The following is a 20,548-nucleotide window of genomic DNA, read 5'->3' on the forward strand; positions in this document are numbered from 1 at the left end:
GGACCCTGGATAACACTCTTAGTTTTTCTGTACAATTGCCAGTGTACGTATACGAGGATGTAAGATCAGGAGTGGTCTGACAAAGTGGTTGTCTGCCAGTCCATCAGTCCGTCAGGCCGTCAGTCCGTCAGTCCGTCAGTCCGTCAGTCCGTCAGTCCGTCAGTCCGTCAGTCCGTCAGTCCGTCAGTCCGTCAGTCCGTCAGTCGGGCGGTTACTCCGTCCATCGGTTTGCCATACTGTCGGTCTGTGAGTCTCTCAGTCACTCAGTTCTCTTGGGAGCAAGTGGACGTACGGACAGATTTTTCACCCAGCTGTTGTTCCACATCCCAATTTCAGTTAGATGTTGCTGTTTTTGATGCGTGCACGGTTAATTTTTTCGCATCCGTGGTTTTTCCACCATCTGTCTATCTGTCCGTCTGTCCGCTGTCCGTCTGTCCGTCTGTCCGTCTGTCCGTCTGTCCGTCTGTCCGTCTGTCCGTCTGTCCGTCTGTCCGTCTGCCCGTAAACAATTTTGTAAATAAACCATTTTTCTAAAGGCAATTAAAGTATTCAGCACTTCCAAATTTACTAAGTGCAACCTTAAGATCTAATTGAAAATATCCTGTAAGAAAGCTTGCGCTCAAAGCTGCACTTCTCTCACTCGGTAGAACATGGAAACACTTGCCTAAGGCTCGTGTTCCTACAGCATTTCTACTATTCCACCCGATGATTTTTTCTTTTTTTCTGGGCCGGGTTGTTCAAAGCCTGATTAAGCTAACCCAGGATTAGCGAGAATTTTGATTTCATTTTTGTACATTTTCGGTGAGGTTTTCTGTTTATATTGTTTGTCCTTCAGTATTGAGCTTGAGTAATTTCAAACTACACACAAAAAAAATAAGCAGTGAAAAACATTTCTGAAGAAGAAAAATTGTTACTTCGGTTAACTTTTAATCCTGGATTAGCGTTGACCGGGTTTCGAACAACCCGCCCCTGGTTTCTCAAATATGAGTTTTGTCAAATGTTGTCATACCTGCAGAACGTTTTCTCCTGTTAATAACAAAATCTACCGCAGAGCATGTGACTTTCACATTTTCTGCCTTGCACTTGTCTTTAAGTGCTGGATCCTGACAGACCTCTTTGAAGAAAGACTCGTTCAACAGTTGGATGAAGTTCTGCTTTATTTGCGCCTGGGCTTCTGGTGTGGCACAGTCACCATAGTAGTAGTGCAAATCAATTGCCATCCTGACATCGTTGGGGTGGTATACTTCTACAAAAGGGTTGATGGACAAAACGAGTTGGTTCTTCCTTACATTTTAAGAGGTTTACTTAAACTGATGGCAGGGTATAGGTCAAATTTGTGATTGTCAGTTGAACATATCGCGTTTTATTCGAACTGATAGCAGCTGAGATTTGAAATCAACAAAATTTGCATGATAAAATATTGACAGCAGTTAGTTTTTTTCACTTTATGCACTTTTGTAGACCATGGTAAAGGATTCATAGCATCAGTATGTAAACTCAAGTAGAACCATGAACTTCGGGCCCATGGAAACCCTCCACGTTGAGATTTAATTTCGCTTTAATAGAAGACATCACTAATTTGATCCCTCATCTTGGATAACGCTACACTGTTATGTCATTAGCAAATAATAATAATCAATACAAGATTCCAAAACGGTGAAAAAAAAACAACAACAACAACAACAACAACCATGAAGGAATGTACCAACAATGTAAAGTTAGCGACAAAAAGAATATCAAAATAGCAACTAGTAAAGGAGGAAAACAATTATATCAGAAAATTTTGGGTACTCTTGCATGTCAAAACAGTTAGCACAGTTGACAGTTTGTTGTCACATTAAAATGCCCCTTAATTAGAGATAAGCGATCGCGAAAAGAAGTCGAGGAATGGTAGTGCAAAAGGAAAAATGCAAACAATTATTAACTCACTTGTACAGTCTGGAAAACGATTGGTTGGCTTCCAAGTTCCTGATGCTCCACAAACCCACATAGGCGAAAGCAAAGGCTGAGCAAAGTCTGACTTGTTGTTACAAAAAGGGGAACAGAACGTTCCAAACATCCAATCGTCACAAGCCTTTGCGCCTTCTTTAGGAGGAGGCAGGTCACTGCACTCTGTCGCTGTACGAGTAACGAAAATTACGAATTTAACATTCGTTTTGACGAGTTGCTCTCAAGAGTACTTTTCGACATTAATTGTTAGTTTTGTTATAAAAAGAGAGAGAACCGTTGATAATCCTTTCGTTCATCACAATGTCGCCATCAGGAAAATGTATTGTGTATAGTACAGATACAGGCAATTAGGGTGTAAATTGATAGAATTCCGACGAGGACACCGTAATTTATCAAGTATTAGTGCATAAAGGGAGTAAAACGGTACGCCACAAACAGGAAGTCGAGCTTAACTTTAAAAGCAAAGATTTTGGCTAGTTTAAGCTACTGAGCGGTACTTGCACGTGGCACGGAACGTTTAGACAAGTTTCAGATGTTTTCTTTTTCTAATTAATTTGCGAAAGTTAGGTCTTTAAAGCTCTTATGTTAGTCTACTTGTTACTTACGCTTAACCGTGATTGTAAACTGGCAAACAGCTGGGTCGTTATCTGGATTATCATCGTAGGCTGTACAATGTACATTCCATGTCCCCCAGTAAAACTCAGTCCCGCTTTGATGACTGCATGTGATTACCAATGGACTATTGCTGTTGTCTTTAAACTGAGGTTCGTTCCACGTCACTATTGTTGTCATCTGCGTCGCAGTAATTTCCTGGTCTGGGGGACAATATACAACCTGGGGGCCTTCATTATCTGCGATGAAAATATATAAAGGAGTTGTGTGAAGAAAAGACTCTATCTTCATAGCAAATGCTATTACACGGACATAGCTCTACCAGCCATTTTCGCGATAATTCTGACACTACACAGTGACAGTGGAGAAGGAGGAGAGAGTCATCGGTCTTCACTCCTAGACCTAGGTGAGATTACTGGCAGGGGACCGAGTGCAGGACTACAATTTCCCAGCCTTTAGCTCAGACGGAGAGTAAGGCATAATGTCACCACGACAAGCAACAGTTCGAAAATCAATTTGGCATAATTTAACTTGGCACCATCCATTTTGAACTCACCTTCCAACACTACTTTAAACGAGCACTCCTCCTTTTTCCCACTTGAATCTCTTGCAGTGTACACAACAAGAGTAGTTTTGTTAAAGTTGTGTGGTGGGCTGATTCCTGCTGGAACAACGGTTACTTGTGGTGCCAGATCGCTGTTGTCCAGAGCGACAGGCTCGGTCCAATTAACCAATGCTGTAGAATTTATATTGATGCTTGCGCGAATATCTGAAGGACAACTGATGAACACTGGTGGGGTAAGATCTGTGAGAATACAAAAGCAATCAATACAAAAGCACATTATGATAGATGAGATCGGAAAAGACGCACCCTCTTCCTTGACGGATCATCGTAGCCCGGCGGTTTAAATAATATAGAAATAACTTGATTTAAATGTTACTTTACCGATGGAAAGTATTGCTAAATATTTGTTATAATAAACAAATGCTTTAGACGTGCCACACATCCATAACAAATGTCAACATCTGGCCACGTAGTCATCGTACTAACTTTTCACCGAAGTTTATGGCAGAGGATACAACGGACGGAAATAACATGTTTTTACAAACAAGCGAAAAAGAATAACCAGTCCCCACTTATATGCAGTTACAAACGATACGCAAGATTGAAAGTGATACTGTCTAATTTATTACCTCAGGTGATATACACTGTAACACATATTCGGAACAATATATATGATAATTTACAAAGCGGTTACCAAGGCATTGCAAAATTGAAGATTCATTTTTGTTCCAGTTTCCATCATTCCCACAAAGAATCTCGGTAGTTCCACCGTTCCCAAGGAAACCACGTCTGCATTCAAAATAGCAGACAGTTCTGCTGACTGGGGAAAACGTACACATGTGTGGGTAAATGAAACCATACTGAGGCGCACTTAGAGAAGGACAGGAACGTACTGAAAGAAAATTAGTAAATAAGAATTAAATAAACAATTGTGTCTATGTCTTGTGTTATGCCTACAACCGCACTGATGTTAATGATGTTTCTCGAATGACAACAGTTTATGCGGAAACTCTGAAATGCTGAATCCAATGGACTCATTAGCCTTTTTATTTCATTTCCAAGTTAAAGCCGTTAATACTTTCTATTGCCATTCGATGGTAAATCTGGACAATATCACTTAGTTGATGATTTTCTTTACTCTCGTCACCTCGTTATTGGTACTGTCACCAAAATTAGATTTTTATCACTCCACATGGTTAAAGGTGCTGTTTCACTGTGAGTTATCTCGGTATTACTTTGCAACATATAAAGTCATCTTTTAATCAAAAAAGGCTAGAAAACTGTTTCAGGAAATGGTAACTCATCATCGGGAAGGTAATAAACTAAGAAGCAAAAAGGATAGCTTTGCATGGGGAAGTTATAAATAATATGATTATATCTGTTTAGACTATTGTTTCTTAGATATGAAAATCTGTGACATAGCTCCTTCACAGTACCGATCTAAATAGGTCTGTGAATACCAGAGTAAAGTTTGATGCCAAAAAGGAGGGTATAAAGGTTACAAACTATTTGTCGCTCACTTTCGCAGGTCGGAATCGATTCGTTCCAGTACCCTGTAATGTGGCCAGGTTTGTGAAGGCAGGTGAGGATCTCGGAGCCCAGCAAGTTATATCCATCGTCACAGCTCATTCGACATGTGGAGCCGTAGCTGTTGTCACAGCCTTCTACTAGAAAGCCGTTTGGTGGAGGAAACAATGTTTGGCATCGTAAAACTGTAGAACAAAACATAAAACATCTCTGTTCAGGAGAGCGTGACATTGTGTTATATGTACCTTATTTAGAAATGAGTGACAGGGATCAAATGTCAAGTACTTTTACGTAGTTCCACGCGGTTTTTGAGAGTTTAAGTCGAGTATTCGCCATGGAGGTTTTACCTAGTCAAAATAAAGTCAAACGTTGAGTTTAACCGCGGATTTATTACTTCGTTCTCAACAATCACACATAAAACGATTCTTTCTAATTCAAAAAAAAAATGAAAAAAAAATAAAAAAATAAAAATATAAAAAAGGAAAAAAAAAAAAAGAAGGAAAAGGGACCAGATAATGCTTAAGTCTGTAAATACCCTTGTGGTACAATATTGACCGGCACACTGTTTCGACTCGTCGCCTACACAGGAGAACAATATATTCAAATCAACCCTGCGATGGACTGGCATCCCATCCAGCGGGTAGTAGAAATACAACTCAAATAAACTCTTCATGCTACCAAAACCAGGATAAGCTGCGGCCTGATGAGCCACTTAGCTCGTATACATTTTATCATACCTAGCTAGCTAGCTAGCTAACTACCTTCCCATTAAGCTGCAAAAGAAGAGACGTCGACAAAATAATGCTCAATTTTGATAGCTATCGAAATGCTATCTACATGCATGGAAAAAGATTGCAAAAGGCCTTTCGTACAAATGTAGCTATTATGTGTTGTTTCAAGGCTTGGTTAATAAGAAGCAATACCAACTTGCTTTGCAGGAGGACTGATGTATCGTAACTCAGTATCAATTCTAAAAAGCTTACTCTCGACTGTGACGTGAAATTTGCAGATTTTGTAATTCCCTGCTGCGTCACTTGCGTTGTAAATGACCTCATGTCGTCCCTCGTGGAACCTGTTCCCGGTCAGCACACCATGATTGGTCACATTGACTACCACGCCAGAGTTATCAGTGGCAACCACGGGAGACCAGTTTATTGTGTTATAGTTTTTCGCTATGTCTGCGTAGCGCTTGATGTCACTAGGGCAAGTAACACCAAACGAAGGTCTTTCCACGTCTGTGTAATAACACATGAAAATAATTAGGGAAATTTCACTACGAAGCCGATTAAAAATTTCCCTCTACTCCGAAATTCAAGTGTTGGGTAAATCCCTGGGTCATTCAACTTTTCACTACCTCCATTTATTGTTATCGTTATCGTTATCGTTATCGTTATCGTTATGGACGTCGTTGTTGTGGTTGTCGTTGTCATTGTCATTGTCATTGTCATTGTCATTGTCATTGTCATTGTCATTGTCATTGTTATTGTTATTGTTATTGTTATTGTTATTGTTATTGTTATTGTTATTGTTATTGTTATTGTTATTGTTATTGTTATTGCAAACCAACCTCTGCAAAACGTAGTGGTGTTTCGTGACCATTGACCGTCTCTAAGGCATACCACAATTGGCCATCCATTTAGCCTGTAACCTTGGGGACAATTAAAGTAACATGTAGTGTCGTATTCAGGAGACATTCTGCAAGAGCTTGGTGTCACCTGGCCATCCGTTGGAGCTTGAAGGGACTTACAATGAACAACTAGAGAAAAGAAGAACGAGCAAAAATAATTTATACTCAGTGAAAGTTTTCGGTATTTCCTCTCATCAACATTAACCTTATAAACCAATTTCAGTGTGCAGTAGACTCACAACATGATGTGACTTAGGAGAAAAAGTTTTTAAGGTTCAATACGGTTTTCCCATTTTATACATTTATGATCGTTTTGGACCGTCAGCGCCAAGAACAAAAATACCTCCTAGGAAGAGAATACCCGTTTACACAGTGACATGAATGCACTTACCTTGACAGTAAGGTTCTTCACCAGACCATGTGCCATTTGCTTGACAGACCCTCTCAGTCGAGCCGTTAACCCGGTGGTAGCCACGGGCACAGTATAAAAGGCATTTGTCACCAAACACGTTGTACGGGGAACCACCTCCGCAACCAGACTGTATGCTGTGTGGAGGGGGGATGAGGCGAGCACACTTGGCCACTATAGGAAAGACGTATTATACTTTGTGATAGAAGTTTTGGTGGAGTGGGAGCGCAAGATCAACTCGTAAAAATCTCAATGAAGCATTTGCTTTTACCAAAATGTAGTCTGAATTGTGTTTGTGTAAGCTTTACTTATTATTTTGGCAACCCTCAAAAGGCGATAAAACATTGTGTTATGGTGATGGTTGCTTAAACAAGTTCACGAAAGTGTGGGTTCTGACAGCAACTCTAATCCTATTTTACATACGTTCACATTTTGTCTCATTTCCCGTCCAGACACCCAACGAAGTAACCAGATCTTTCTCGCAGACTCTGCGGTCAGAGCCTCTCATGGTGTGGCCATCCTGGCAAGCCAAGGAGCATTCTGATCCATACTGATTGTCTTTGGTACACTGTAAGGAGCCTCCAGCTGGAGTATACAATCTAGGCAGGCATCGCACAACTAGCAGGAGGTAACCAAATTCGAGTTTCAGAACGATACTTCTTTCTAGTGTCTAGACATATTTCAGGAAATTTATAATTAAGCTCATTAAAATAGAAATTGCCGAACGAGCCCGGGGGGAGGGGGGGGTGTACTCCCTGTAAAGGCCTATACGGGGAGGCTCGGCCCGAAAGGGTACCTTTTCCGGCTTCAGGTATATAAAAGGGTAAGGTTTTAACAAGCTGAAGTATATGAAAGGCTAAGGAAATCTGTCATACTTTAATTAGAATATTTCGTACATACAGACACACCTTATGGCTGTATGACTACATGTTACTGTTAAGCACTACATGAAAATGGCAAAAGGGTTTTTTTTTGTTTTTTTTTTTGGCTATTTATTTATAATACGGGCTGGTTATGAAAGTATGTGAAGGGACAACTTTTTTCAGTTAAAGGTATACGAGAGGAGTACCTTTTCTCTCAAAATGGTATACAAAAAGGTAAGGGATTGACCCTCGGGTCGAAGCCTCCCGCTATAAAAGTTTGTAGAATACACTCCCTTTCCGGGGACGAATAATAACGATACGAATGGTTTTCATGTTTTGCTTGGTATAAAATGAGTGATTGCATGGCATATGATAAAATCAAAGGCAAAAAAAAAAAAAAAAGAAAAATCTTAGTGGTACCCCATACGTCTTTTGTAAAATTTGGACATTTGAAGCCTATGTGAAACAAAATTACATTTTTTTTTTTTCAATTCGAACTCAAATTTTTTGGGATACCATCGTTAATTAAAGTTACCATGCCCTTTCAGTATTTAGAGCTGATATTTTTGACGTTCGATCAGAAGCGCTCTTGCTAGCAAAGTAAATATGGTAAATAAAGAGCGTTTTTCTATCACTAAGCATTCCAGAACTTTGGAAATGTGGATGAGTGGTACGGAAATTTCCCGCAGACGTTTCTGGAAAATTTGAAATTTGTTACATTTCCGAAATACAAAGAATTCAATCGAAAACTCGACAATTACACGAGGAAAATTTGATTGTGCCTCGTGAGGTTGTCCGGTTAACTGGGAAATTCCGAAAATGCTGTCCAATTCGCCATTCGAATTTTCCGGACTTTCAGACTGGAATTTTTGGTCGACTAGAAAGTGCCTAAAGATTATCCAAAAGTATGTCAGCTACCATCTCTAGGCAGTTACCTAAAACAAAAACTTTAAATTTGCATTCGGCAATGTTCCCCGTTTTGTCTGAGGCCAAGTACCGGATGTTATGTTCCCCAGCGGGGAATGTGTCCCCAGGCTGTTTCCCATAGTGTGTTATGTTGGGAATGAAACCAGAGTTGTCTGCAGCTGTAGGATGAGACCACGTGACCTGTGTCGACGTTGTACCTCTGTCAGCGTTGGCTACAATATCTGATGGACAGTTTGAGAATACTGGTGCTGAGACATCTATAAACGAAAAGAATATTGGGTTTTACCAACAAAAATAAGAAAGTACACAAACTTGTCATACATGCGCATTGACAACTGGCCTTTAAGCACTTTTCATCATAATTGTGATAACAATAAGAGTGGCAAAGCCCTAATCATTATAACAAAGAACAGGAACAAAAAATAAGGATGTTAAATGAGGAATTACTTTACTTACTTACCTTTACAACAACATCTACAGTTGTTGTTGTCGTTGTTGTTGTTTTCTTTTCGTTGAAACCAAAAAATCTTATTTTCATTTTTTTTTTTAATTCCCTGGAAAAGAACTTTCAAGGTCATTTCTTCAATGTTCACTCTTTAATTCAAACGTCATTTGCTTTAAACCCTGCTTGTCAAATTATATTTCTTCAATCTTCAATATAAGGCACATATGAAGCGTGAAAAGCATTTTTTTTTATTTGTCCGTGTAATAGTTGTTACCATGTCCTAAAAGAACTTTCGAAGTTGCTAACTCACCTTTGCACCACGGATTTCCCAATGGAGACCAGGTCTTCTGCTGGTTACAAGTCTTCAGACCAGGCCCATGGTGTTGATATCCGCTCTTACACGTGAATCGGCAATCCGTTGCATAATGAATGACAGCACTTCCATTGGTACAGAATGAGGGGGTGATGTCTAGTCCTTCCGATGAAATGGTAATTGGAGGACAGGTGATTGCTGACAGTCAAGAAAAGAGTACTTATATGTCAGTTATAATGAAGCCTAAACAAAGAAAAAATCACAGAAGGAAGGAAAGCCGACATGGTAAGCAAAACAAAACCGCCCTCACCCCCGCCTTAGCTCAAGGTCTGGATCTGCCACCGGGCCGTTAAACTTAAGATTGATAAACGGTCCATTTGGTACAATCGAACCTCTCCATACGGACACCTCTCTGATACGGACCGTTTCCTATTTACCGACAAAATTCTGGTACATTTCCTCTAAAAACAACTTCTATAATTCGGACCCTCTCTAAAACGGACAACGGACACTAAATCTTGGTCCTACGAAACAAATTCATACAGGTGGAGGACTAGGTGTCAATAATTTGCGGTGTGTACCGTTTCCTGTCGGCGGTTACACAAACATTGACACTTTCTCATTCAGCGATACCAGAACCAGAACATGTCACTTTTGGGCCTGATTTTAGTTACTTGACACTCTAAACTGTCAGTGGAGACTTAAAAGTGAAGTCATCATAGTGGCCTTTTAAAACGGACACCTCTCTACTACAGAAACTTCGCTCTGTCCCTACGGCGTCCGTATTAGAGAGGTTGAACTGTATTTGGCAAAGACTTATGTGTAAATAGTTAACAGAAAGCAATCGCATTTCTTACAAACAGAAATCATTCCACCTACCTTGGCACTGAAGTTCGGTCCCACTCCACTGTCCAGTTTCCAAACAAGTTCTTTTCTGTGATCCCCCTACAACCTCGTATCCCAACATGCAACTGAAAAAGCAGGATGTGCTGTAGCTAGAGCTTGGTCCACTGCAGCCGTACCCGGACTGAATGGCGTGGTCGGAAGTATTCAGAGGTGGACATTGAACAGCTGAGACAAAAATATCATATAATTGAAAGAAGCACCAAAACCACCAAAACAAAAAAAACAAAACAAAACAAGATTAAGACAGCTTATAAAAAAAAAGGTTTTGTGAAGGCGTGGTGGTGTGAAGTTTAGTGAATCTACCCTGGAATATCAATTGATACCGATTAATTGTTGTAGCTACCTCACAGAAGCTTGAGAGTGGGTTCGAGGGGGGAGGGGGGCTGGTGAGGATACGCTTTATGCTACAGAAACAGCAGATAAACGTCGAGAGCTGCGAAAAATCTGAAAGTTGGGCTTAACAGCTTTTCATTTGTGTTTTAAGTAAAAAAGGCTGACCATACGATGCATCCTAACAGAACGGTCCACATTATTTACTATACTCGTTTGAATTCTTTACAATTTGCTGAGTTTTCGTTAACCTGTAGATATTTTTGTTGCACAGGTCATCGCATCAACGAAAGTTCAAATAAGGATTTACAGATGAAAATGTTGAGATTCAAACTGGAACTTTCACGGGCCACTATGACGGAATCGACAAGATATGCCCATAGTAACTTACCCTCACAAAAAGTTGTATTTCCTGTCCATTGTACCACATTTGTACCTGCTATCCTGTCGCACTTTCTCTCAATAGATCCCCTCAATTCATACCCCTTGTAACACGCTAAGCGGCAGACACGTCCATAGACATTTCCACAGGCCGCATTCTCCAGTCTGCCGTTTGCTGGTGCAAACAGCACAGGACATCGAAGAACTAGAAAGGAAATGTTGCCAGGTGAACTAACCGTCCTGGTTTGAACGTTAACAATACGTTAATTAATGAAAACGACTGATACCTTGTAAACTCTGTTGGTAGTGCTGGTTAGGCTCCCCCACCCCCATCCCTCCTTCCGCTCCCCCAAAAAACACAAACAAACAAAACAAAAAACAAAACTAAACGAAAAAAAAAAACAAACAAACAACAACAACAAAAAAATAAAAAAATAAAAAGAAACGAAAAAGAAAGCAACAAACGTTTTGTTGTTGCTGTTTTTATCATTATACTTTGTTTTTAATTTTAATGCACTTGTTATATAGAGGCAGAACCCGTTGTGATGTCATCTTTAGACCAGAATGGCTCACCCACGCGTTTTAATAGACAGGGTTATCCAATCTTTTCCTATTCTGTTTTCAGTTAATTCTACTTTAAAGATATTTTCAACTATAAATTTTAAAAAACGGAACATCTTTTCTTTTTTTTTTTTTTGGAATACGTTGGGAACAACGAGAGCTTAAGCTCTCCGACGCAGCTAATCTGACTTTGTTGATTGATTGCATTTTTCTTTCACGTAACGACATATTTAGCGCCGATGTATTTTTTTTCCCTAACCTTGAACAGTTACATGGAAGTAGCAGAGTTTCGTGTTTCCTGATGGATCTGTAGCAGTGTAGACCACGGTATGACTTCCCTCAGAAAAGACGTGTGGTGACGTCACTTCAGGAGACACAGTAACATTAGACTGATCGTTATCTGTGGCTGTAATAGTTCCCCAGATTACTGTGGCTGAGGTTTTCCCTTCATCCGCGAAAACACTTTGTGCAGATGGACAGGTTTCACCAAACGAGGGTGCTTCGTTGTCTTCAAACAGAAAAGCAACGACTGAATTATTTGCATGTTGCTTGACATGCAGCCATTGACCTTGCTAGTCGGGCAGGAGACAATTAGTGAGACAGTCAGTCAGTCAGTCAGTCTGGCAGTCAGGCAGTCAAATCAGTCAGCAATGCAGTCAGTCAGTCGTCAGTATTGGTCGGTAAGTCAGTTCCCTTTAATTTGAAGCAATGTAGGATTCAAGTCTTAGTGTCCTCGCTATAATCGCTCTAAATGCACTTCCTTTCATCTTCTGGTGTGTTTTATGCTACACCACATGCTGCATGCTGGCAGTTTACAGTTATCAAAGCTGAGCTATTTAAAGATTTACCTTGGCAGTAAAATCCACCTTGCGTCCAGTAACCATTGTCACAAGTGCTTGAACTAGTCCCAATGCGTGCGTAGCCTGGGCTACATCCGTAAGAACATACTTGACCATGGAGAGGTTTTGTTTTACAAATATCAGGACTGATTTGGCCATTGTCCGGGGCACTTAAGGCTTGGCACTCGTGAACTGAAATAAGAACCACCAGTGAGCACTACAATATTAGAAAATCGTAGTTTACTTTATTTGCTTATGAAATGTTCACTAAAAGAGAATCCTAATCACAAACTTTTGGTGTTGTTAGTCTTTTTACAACGCTTTATGATATTTTAACAACAAATATGAAACTAAAAATATTTCACATGTTATGTGCTTGTGTGTCCGTCAGTTATTGGCTAATTTTTAATCTAGAAAGGATAGAAGAGTGATATGAATTGTCGCGACGTTTTTACTTATTGATCTTAGGTCCGGTTGATCTTAAGTCCAGTTGTATTTTTGCCGGTTTGACAAGAACCGGCGCCTAAAATTTCAGTAGCTTGGATTTTCTTACTACCTTGGCAGTTTGCGGTCGTCCTAGGAGCCCATTCTCCATCACTACCGCAAACAGAGCCTGAAGATCCGCTTTGTTTAAAGCCATGATTACAAGTGACCGTGCAATAAGTGCGAGAGTGCACCTGTGAATGACTGTTACAAGGTGAGGATATCTGTCCATTACTTGGAGGCGGCCAGTCGCTTGTGTCACAAGTGATTCCTAAAAAGTAGAAAAATATCACTTCATTGTTTTCACGTGCGGAAAAAGATCTTTTCTTTTTAAATCGCAGAAAGACATGTCGCAGCTGGGTGGGGGGTGGGGGGGGGGAGAACTTCCTTATATAGACTGTATATGTATGTGCGACCCCAAAGGGGATCGTTTTTAAGCCGTTTGGTCATAAATGGGGAATCGATTTTGGCCATTTTGGTCATAGATAGGGTTTGCATGGTTTTTGCACTCTGGTCTTGAACTGGGTATGTTTTTTTAGAAGAAGTTACTTTTTCATCGTCATCGATAAGGCCATCAACAAAAGTCCCTCACGATGCATTTTAACGTCGGTCGAACTAGGTAACTAGTGATAAGGTAGGTTTTGAAACAGGGTATTGATTAAAGAGTCAGGTCATAAATAGGGTATCGAATTTTTGGTCAGGTCATAAATTGGATAGGTAAAATAGCAGAGTTTGGTCATCAATAGTGGGTAAAGGTTTTAGGAACGGGGCAGCACACCCCCACTCATTTTTTCTGAGAGTACCCTCCCCACGAAGGGGGGTTCAGAGACAGTGAACATTGAGTTGGGCAAGACACGTTACTCTCACAGTGTCTCCTTCCACCCAGGTGTACAAACGGGTACTGGCGAGTTTGATATCCCGGGGTGTCCGCATTAACAGCAAAAATAGTCTAAGGCACTTTATGCTACAGAAACCAGAATGAATTCCGGTGCGATGGGAAACTTGGGCAATACCGCTAGTAAAAACCAGCCTTATAGATACAGCCCTGATGTTCTCATTTGCTCTGAAAATCGTCAATTTTATCTCTTCGTTGAAGACACCAATCTCCTATATTCAGACAAAAACTTTAAACCACTAGAAAACCTTGTCGAAGCAGGACTAATGTATAGATTTAGCCAAGCCTAAAAGCGGAGCTCCTCAGTTACTTATTAGGATGTTGTTAATAAATAAAATTATTATACATTGTAGTCACCATCTGTCTTCTCATTGGCTAAAAAAACTTACAATTAATTCTGGGAAACAGCGCAACCTACAGATTATTATCAACTACAGATTATTTTTAGCAGATCAGTGAATAATCTGTACGTTGCGCTTAAAATATTACAATTATTTCAATTAATTCATAAGGATATATTCTGTTCCGCTGTAAGTTTCCATTCTGTTTGTATCTTTATATTTGTGTGTGTGTAAGTGTGTTACCGACCGATAACTGTATAAATAGTCTGTGTAACTTAATGTCTGCCCATTCTTTTTAGCCCTTATGGTTATTTTGGGCAGGCAGTACTCTATACTAATTTAATGTTTATTGTAATTATTTTATAAATTGTGAGTACAAATAAATGGTTGCTGCTGTTGTTGTTGTTGTTGTTGTTGCGCGCGCCATGCATGATTTCCAAGAGCAATGTCAAGTTTGCGGACAGCGAAGAAAGAACATGGCTTGTCGAAAATAAACTGTGTTCGGTGAGATAATGCGTTTGTCGTTATTTTCTTTAAAACAATGTATAATAAAACAATTATTAGATTCAGTTTTTGTGATATCCGAAATAATCAAGGTCTCGGTTAGTGTCATCAGCTTCACTTACCTCGACCTTGATTATTCCGGATGTCACAAAAACCTAAACCAATAGTTGTTTATAATCCAACTTGCACGGCATCGGCGTTGGATTACATTGTAATGCAAATGAAAAAAGCTAAGCATTAAACTTAAAGGGCTATTGGGCTGAATTGTATGCACTAAATAAATCCACGTGCGAGAAGAAGAGAGAAAGGGTTTTTCTGTATTGAACACATCCCTCGTGTGTGCGGCCCCACGCACACCATACCGAAAACCGTGGGAAAGAACGCAAAACAAGTAAGCGTGCGAGCGTGACTGTGAGCGTGACGTGCGAGCGACGAATGGCGATGCCGCGAGCCGCTAGCAGCCGTCTTCCGATGTCCGCGCTACTAGCGGCTCGTGGCATCGTTGCTCGCACGTGACGCTCACAGTCATGAGTCGCGCTCGTACGCTTACTTTCTTCCCCATGGATTTTCGAGGAAGAGAGAGACCGCTCGCAGTCTAGGTGATGTGGTAATGAAAACGAAAATTGAGCCTTAAGAGGCCACCCCTTCCCCCTCCCCCACGACTTTCTTCTATCTAGATCTCTTCGAACGTTCGTTACACAAATCGTCCCATGGTAGCCGTTCACGTAGCCCTGCGCCTGCACTCAGCGGATTTTCCCCTCTCGATAGGGGCCGACGAACACTGGGAACAAGACATTAATTCGCCGCTCGTGGCAAGCTTATTTTACCCTGCAAAACACGTCGGATTTAACCATTTTGATCAGAGTTTTTAGGTTTCAAGTGATTTTTACTCTTTATTAGGTATCGGAAAAATTAATGCTCAATTAGAAACATGTCAGATCATAAGCAATGTGTTCACGAAAGGTCTAACAAGATCCGCAACAAAAAAATTCGAAGTTGAACGCCATGAAATGTTGACACAAGAATAGGTACTTTCTTGAAAAGATTGAGAGGTGAGCCATCTGATATTTTTCATTGTTGATAGTGGTAGGCTTTAGGGTTGATTACAGTTTTACAGTGTAAGTAAGCTTATTTTACACTAGATTTTTGATTCGGTCTGTGTAAAACGCAGACTGCGGACCGCAAACTACAGACTAAAATGCAGACTGACCATTGAGTCCTAACCGAAAACAGGCTAACTGGAGCATTTTTTAGGCTAACCTAAGTGATATCCAGGCTACCTGGAGTGATATTCAGTCTAACCGGACCGCGACTCAGCTGACCGGAGTGCAGTCTTTCACTGCAATTAGCCTGAATAATCATGTTTAAGATCAGCACCTGATACTATTATTATAAATCGATATGTACTTATGAAGTCTGTAGTCTGCAGTCTGCATTTTACTCTCAGTCTGCATTTTACCCCGGTCTGCAGTCCACAGTCTGCGTTTTACACTGACGATTTTCAATTTGATTGCCAGCAAAGTGGAAGTGAAATCGGAACATCTTTGTACATTACTAAATTACATAGGCCATCAAAGAATATTCGACCGTACAGGCCCTTTCATAACATAACCACAGAATCATTTAAATATATAAAACAGCTAAACTGTTGGAATTTTGTAAGCAGTATCATCAGTACAGAGTAAATGATGCAGTGCATAAATTAGTATCTTTAGAACATAAAGGAAAAAGAGTCTACTCCCATATACAATGTACTTAAATGTTGGGTGTTAAAGTTCAAAATATCATAGGTAATCAAATTTCTGTAGGTCCCAGGTTAGAATCTAGTTGTAGTGTATAGCAAATTAGGTGGCTATTATGTTAGTTACAGTAATTTAATGGAATAATTTTGAATAATTAATTTGTTTATTTATTTATGTCCACTTATATTGTTTTTGCAGAATACTAGAATGGATACAATTTATTGGTTCTATTTGACAAACAAATCTTACAAGAGGCATGCAGGTTGAGGTTTTGCTAGAGAGTACAACGGTAACCAGAGCTGTGGGAATATCGTTCCAGATTTATACTATCCTTGTCAGCAAAAGCTTATACTAAGTATGTGTTGCTTGAATAAAACAATAACAAGGCTTAATCATTCTGTAATCATTGCAGGCTTTGTTAAATTTACTTTCTAGACTGTTCTTCGTTTTTGGACTATTTGTATTTTGGCCAATGTACTATAATGTGTAGTCCCTAAAAAGGCCAATCACTGTTATAAGATTGTAAAATTGAAGTGCATGGTACCTATACAGTTATTGGAGAGCCTTACAGTCAAACTCACAATACTGTGAACACCTAAAATATGTCTGGAATGTTTATTGTGTTATAACCAATCAGGAGCGAGATCTACAACCACAGAAACCACAGAAACAGATAAGTTTCTATCGGTCATGGAACAAATTTGTTTTGTGACCGGTCTCAAAATAAATCCTCTATTTCTGTTATGCAAGAAATTAGACAATTGCTGTTACAGGCTATTTAAACACTAGCGAAGAGGGTTTGGGATATTTTTAACGTGAGAAAACTGTTTTCACAAACCAATGTGCTGGGCGAACACAACTAGTGGCTGTTGAATCACTCAAGCGCAAACGATCCAAATCAGTACTTTCATTATTTCGTTTCATTATAATAATTTTGACAACAACGAAAAGCGACAAGTGATATTGATGAAAATAGAAGTCTTGCATTATATTTTGTAGTATATGAATCAAGTGCAAATTTATTTGGGAAGGAACAGCGGAAAATGTGAGGTGTTTACTGTTTGCCACAACTAATTGCAAAATTAGCAAACCTTTGCATTTATCATGGTCAATCTTTCCAGGGTGTTTAGATCACTGAACCACTGGGCCCAAGGGATTGTAATTGTTTGCTAAAATAAATTGAGTTGCTAGTTTTACCGAAGATGATACCAAGGTTAGCGACACCACCAAAATTTTAAATTTTTATTCACCCCTATTTATAGCTGTGGCAAATTAACCATCACTTCACTTGAGTAACTGTACACAAACTAAATACTGGATGTGGTTCTTGATACAAAAGGATAGCAATTATTTAGACTTTCAGTAATGTATAAAGACAGAGGGTGTATCTTGGGACAAAGCAAAAACCAAAACTATACATGTATTTATAGTTGCGTGACCTATGCAATACATCCTTGTTCTGTGGTTTGTGTGGTTTGAGATCTCACTTGTGATTGGTTATTACACAATAAACATTCCAGACATATTTTAGGTGTTCACGGTTTTGTGAGTTTGACTGTAATAAGTATTTCTTTGAAAAATAGTGTTTCCTGTGTTTTAAGAATACATCATTGGGAAACTTTGCTTGAACTCCTAACAAGTAAGCTGTTAGTGGTATTTCTGTCTTATGTAATTTTGACTTGCTGGAGTCACAACCAGAAAGTACAACATAAGAGATTTTCAATTGTTTACTCACATCACTCCTCTCCTCTTGGCAAGCAAGCTTAAAATGCATAGGGCTGTTTGTACTTCAAGCATCAATTTTCAGGGTAGTTAATTTTTCAGACATTCTAAGGTGTCACCCATTATATTTAGGACATTCATATGAAGTGGGAGAAGTTGTATGTATCCACCTATAGATTTGATCATTGACAAAAGAGCATGCATTTTCAATGTAATGGAAATTTTGATCATGTAACAAAACTGTCTCCTGTGCTTGGAGACATTCTTATTGCCTCCTTAAGCAGAAAGACAGCATTTTAATTAATCATTACCGGTATATCCTTTGTTTACTCAGTTCCTAAATCTCTACCATATCTCCCCCAAAAATATCAAAAGTTAATAGTATATCCTTGTGTAAAGTTGGAGATTTTTGTATCTATTGTAACTTGAAGATACAATTAGTGCTCTTCACTTCTGCTGGAATGGTTTGCACCATCTCCCAAAGTATTACTAAGTATAAGCACGGTGTGGAATGTGAAATGAAAACCAGTTTTTTGGCCTATCCTCTCGGTAAGCTGTTACTGTGATGTACTTGTCTAAAAGTCATTCTCGCTAGCCCCCCAAAATTTAATCTCTCACAGTTCTTCTGTAGTTTAAATTTCCTCAAAGAATTTCCCAAGGAACTGCTAGGCTTTGTGCTATCAGACATGACTTTCTTTGTAAGCTAATAAGTTCAGAAGCTAAAAGCTATTTTCTTGAGTCAAACAACTCCTTCATGTACATGTAGAAGGAGTTGAACCTGCTGTTTTCCCTTAACTTATAAGCCTTACAGGTAATACAGGTACTTAAATAATTAAGCTATTTAGTGAACTTCTAAGTTCTAATTTGTTTGAAATAAAATCAATATTGAGATGTTCATGCTAAAAAAACCATTCAATCTAGGACTCAAATCTTACCCAATCTGACCTCAAGGATAATCTTCATTTGCACGTGACATGATCATTTTCTAAAATCCAAAACTAAAGAGTCACCAGTTAAAGTTTTTATCCTCATCAGGCATAAGAGGGGTGTAAATTTATATCTTTTAACAACTTTTCACCTTAATAGATTGCTTTGTTTGGAAACAAGCACATTTTGAATTTCAGAGTTATGGTGGTGTGTAACATAAAGCTACGAAAGCATTTGTCAAAAAATATTTACTTATCTCATGACTTTTAGTCTTTTTAGAAGTTAACGTATTAGGAAAAGTGCTTAATATTTAGATGTTTGCTTGTCCAGTTCAGATAATCAGCCACCTAGATATCCAAAGTAACTTCCAGATGTTCACAATATTTGCCTGCTGCAATGTTGGTGTACAATGGAGGTACACCAACATTGCAGTTTCATACTGGGCTCTGTAAATTTGCCCAAAATATTTCAACAACTATCTGAAGCTTGGGAAGATGCACAGCCTGTAGAGCTAAAACTTGGAAAGGTGTCTTCTTTATTTATCTCCTATAACATCACAATGTCTTGAATTTATCCACTGAATGGTCAATTCGAATTAATTTTTGTGTGACAGTGCAAACCAAGAATACCAGCTCTAGAAGTCTGTCTACTTTTTTCCTAATTTAATTAATTAAAAGTCATTTGCTTTTATGCTTATTTAAAGTTTTCATCAGCAATGTATATGCTTTCATGGAAGGTCAGCACAGGCATCATGTTCGTCGGTACCATAGTTGTATCTTGTGTCATTAATTGTTGAGTACTGTTTGAGAAGGATCAAGAACCATTCATTTGATGTATTACACGTGATCTCAAGAGTTCATGCAAGCCTTCTGAGTTGTCTTTCAGGTAGGATTGTCAAAGTTTAATCAGCAGGTCTGGAGAATGTAAATTTGGTATCTTTCTTACTTACTTTGTATAATAGCAATCAACAAATGACACTGGAAGATCTTCCTGTCTTTGCTGAGGCGATGTCATCCACTATTGTAATAGGCCTATTAGGAAAATTATTTCAAATATGATCCTTGTAACCTTTTCATGAAATATATGATCTTGAACACGATGACACTTCAGTCTGGACTGAAAAGGAAAGAGTAACACTTTTGCAGTGTCTATAAATTGTTTGCATTCCATCTAGTGGCTTCAACTTTCTTCTCAGTTTATGTTTATTGTCCTGGTCCAAATAATTATAGACATCTTGATCTTCCATTTAGGTCTTAAAACTGTTTACATTCCTGTTAGTGGCTTTTCTTTTGTTTTCCTTAGTCTGTATTGAATGTGCTGGTTAAAAAAAAAAATAAATAAACAAATTTTGATGTCAAGTCATCTTGGCAAACATGCATACATGTATCTGGGGTTATGCAATCCCAAGCTTCCTCTTTTTGAAAAAGTCCGTAGATCTGATCTTGTCCTTGCCTTTAGATCATGAAGTTTATGTAGTCTTGAGTGACAGTGATATAATTGTGTAGTCTAGATCTAGAATAAGGATATAGTTTAGAATCACTCTGTCGTAAATGCTGTGTCTTTAGGGTTACCGTATGCCTTTTGAAGTGTCATGCATCTAAGTGATGTAGCTAATTTGACATGTAAACAACAAAAACATGTCAGGGGATATTTTATTTTGAATTTTTTTTATCTTTCCA

General features: G+C 39.0%; 1 protein-coding gene across 1 annotated transcript in view; it reads right to left on the reverse strand.

The window, feature by feature from the left end:
* The window catches only part of LOC145502331 (uncharacterized), a 51,936-nt gene that overhangs the window by 14,161 nt on the left and 17,227 nt on the right, over nucleotides 1-20,548 (reverse strand). The window contains 17 exon segments of the mRNA XM_081481599.1: nucleotides 1,010-1,246; nucleotides 1,930-2,118; nucleotides 2,556-2,801; nucleotides 3,119-3,367; nucleotides 3,822-4,019; nucleotides 4,648-4,839; nucleotides 5,638-5,889; nucleotides 6,222-6,410; nucleotides 6,673-6,864; nucleotides 7,114-7,308; nucleotides 8,489-8,737; nucleotides 9,236-9,436; nucleotides 10,118-10,309; nucleotides 10,866-11,060; nucleotides 11,676-11,924; nucleotides 12,265-12,447; nucleotides 12,812-13,009. Of these exon segments, the coding sequence (XP_081337725.1) occupies nucleotides 1,010-1,246; nucleotides 1,930-2,118; nucleotides 2,556-2,801; nucleotides 3,119-3,367; nucleotides 3,822-4,019; nucleotides 4,648-4,839; nucleotides 5,638-5,889; nucleotides 6,222-6,410; nucleotides 6,673-6,864; nucleotides 7,114-7,308; nucleotides 8,489-8,737; nucleotides 9,236-9,436; nucleotides 10,118-10,309; nucleotides 10,866-11,060; nucleotides 11,676-11,924; nucleotides 12,265-12,447; nucleotides 12,812-13,009 (3,606 nt within the window).

This window comes from Orbicella franksi, chromosome 11 (genome assembly GCF_964199315.1).
Source record: "Orbicella franksi chromosome 11, jaOrbFran1.1, whole genome shotgun sequence".
Classification (NCBI taxonomy): Eukaryota; Metazoa; Cnidaria; class Anthozoa; order Scleractinia; family Merulinidae; genus Orbicella; species Orbicella franksi.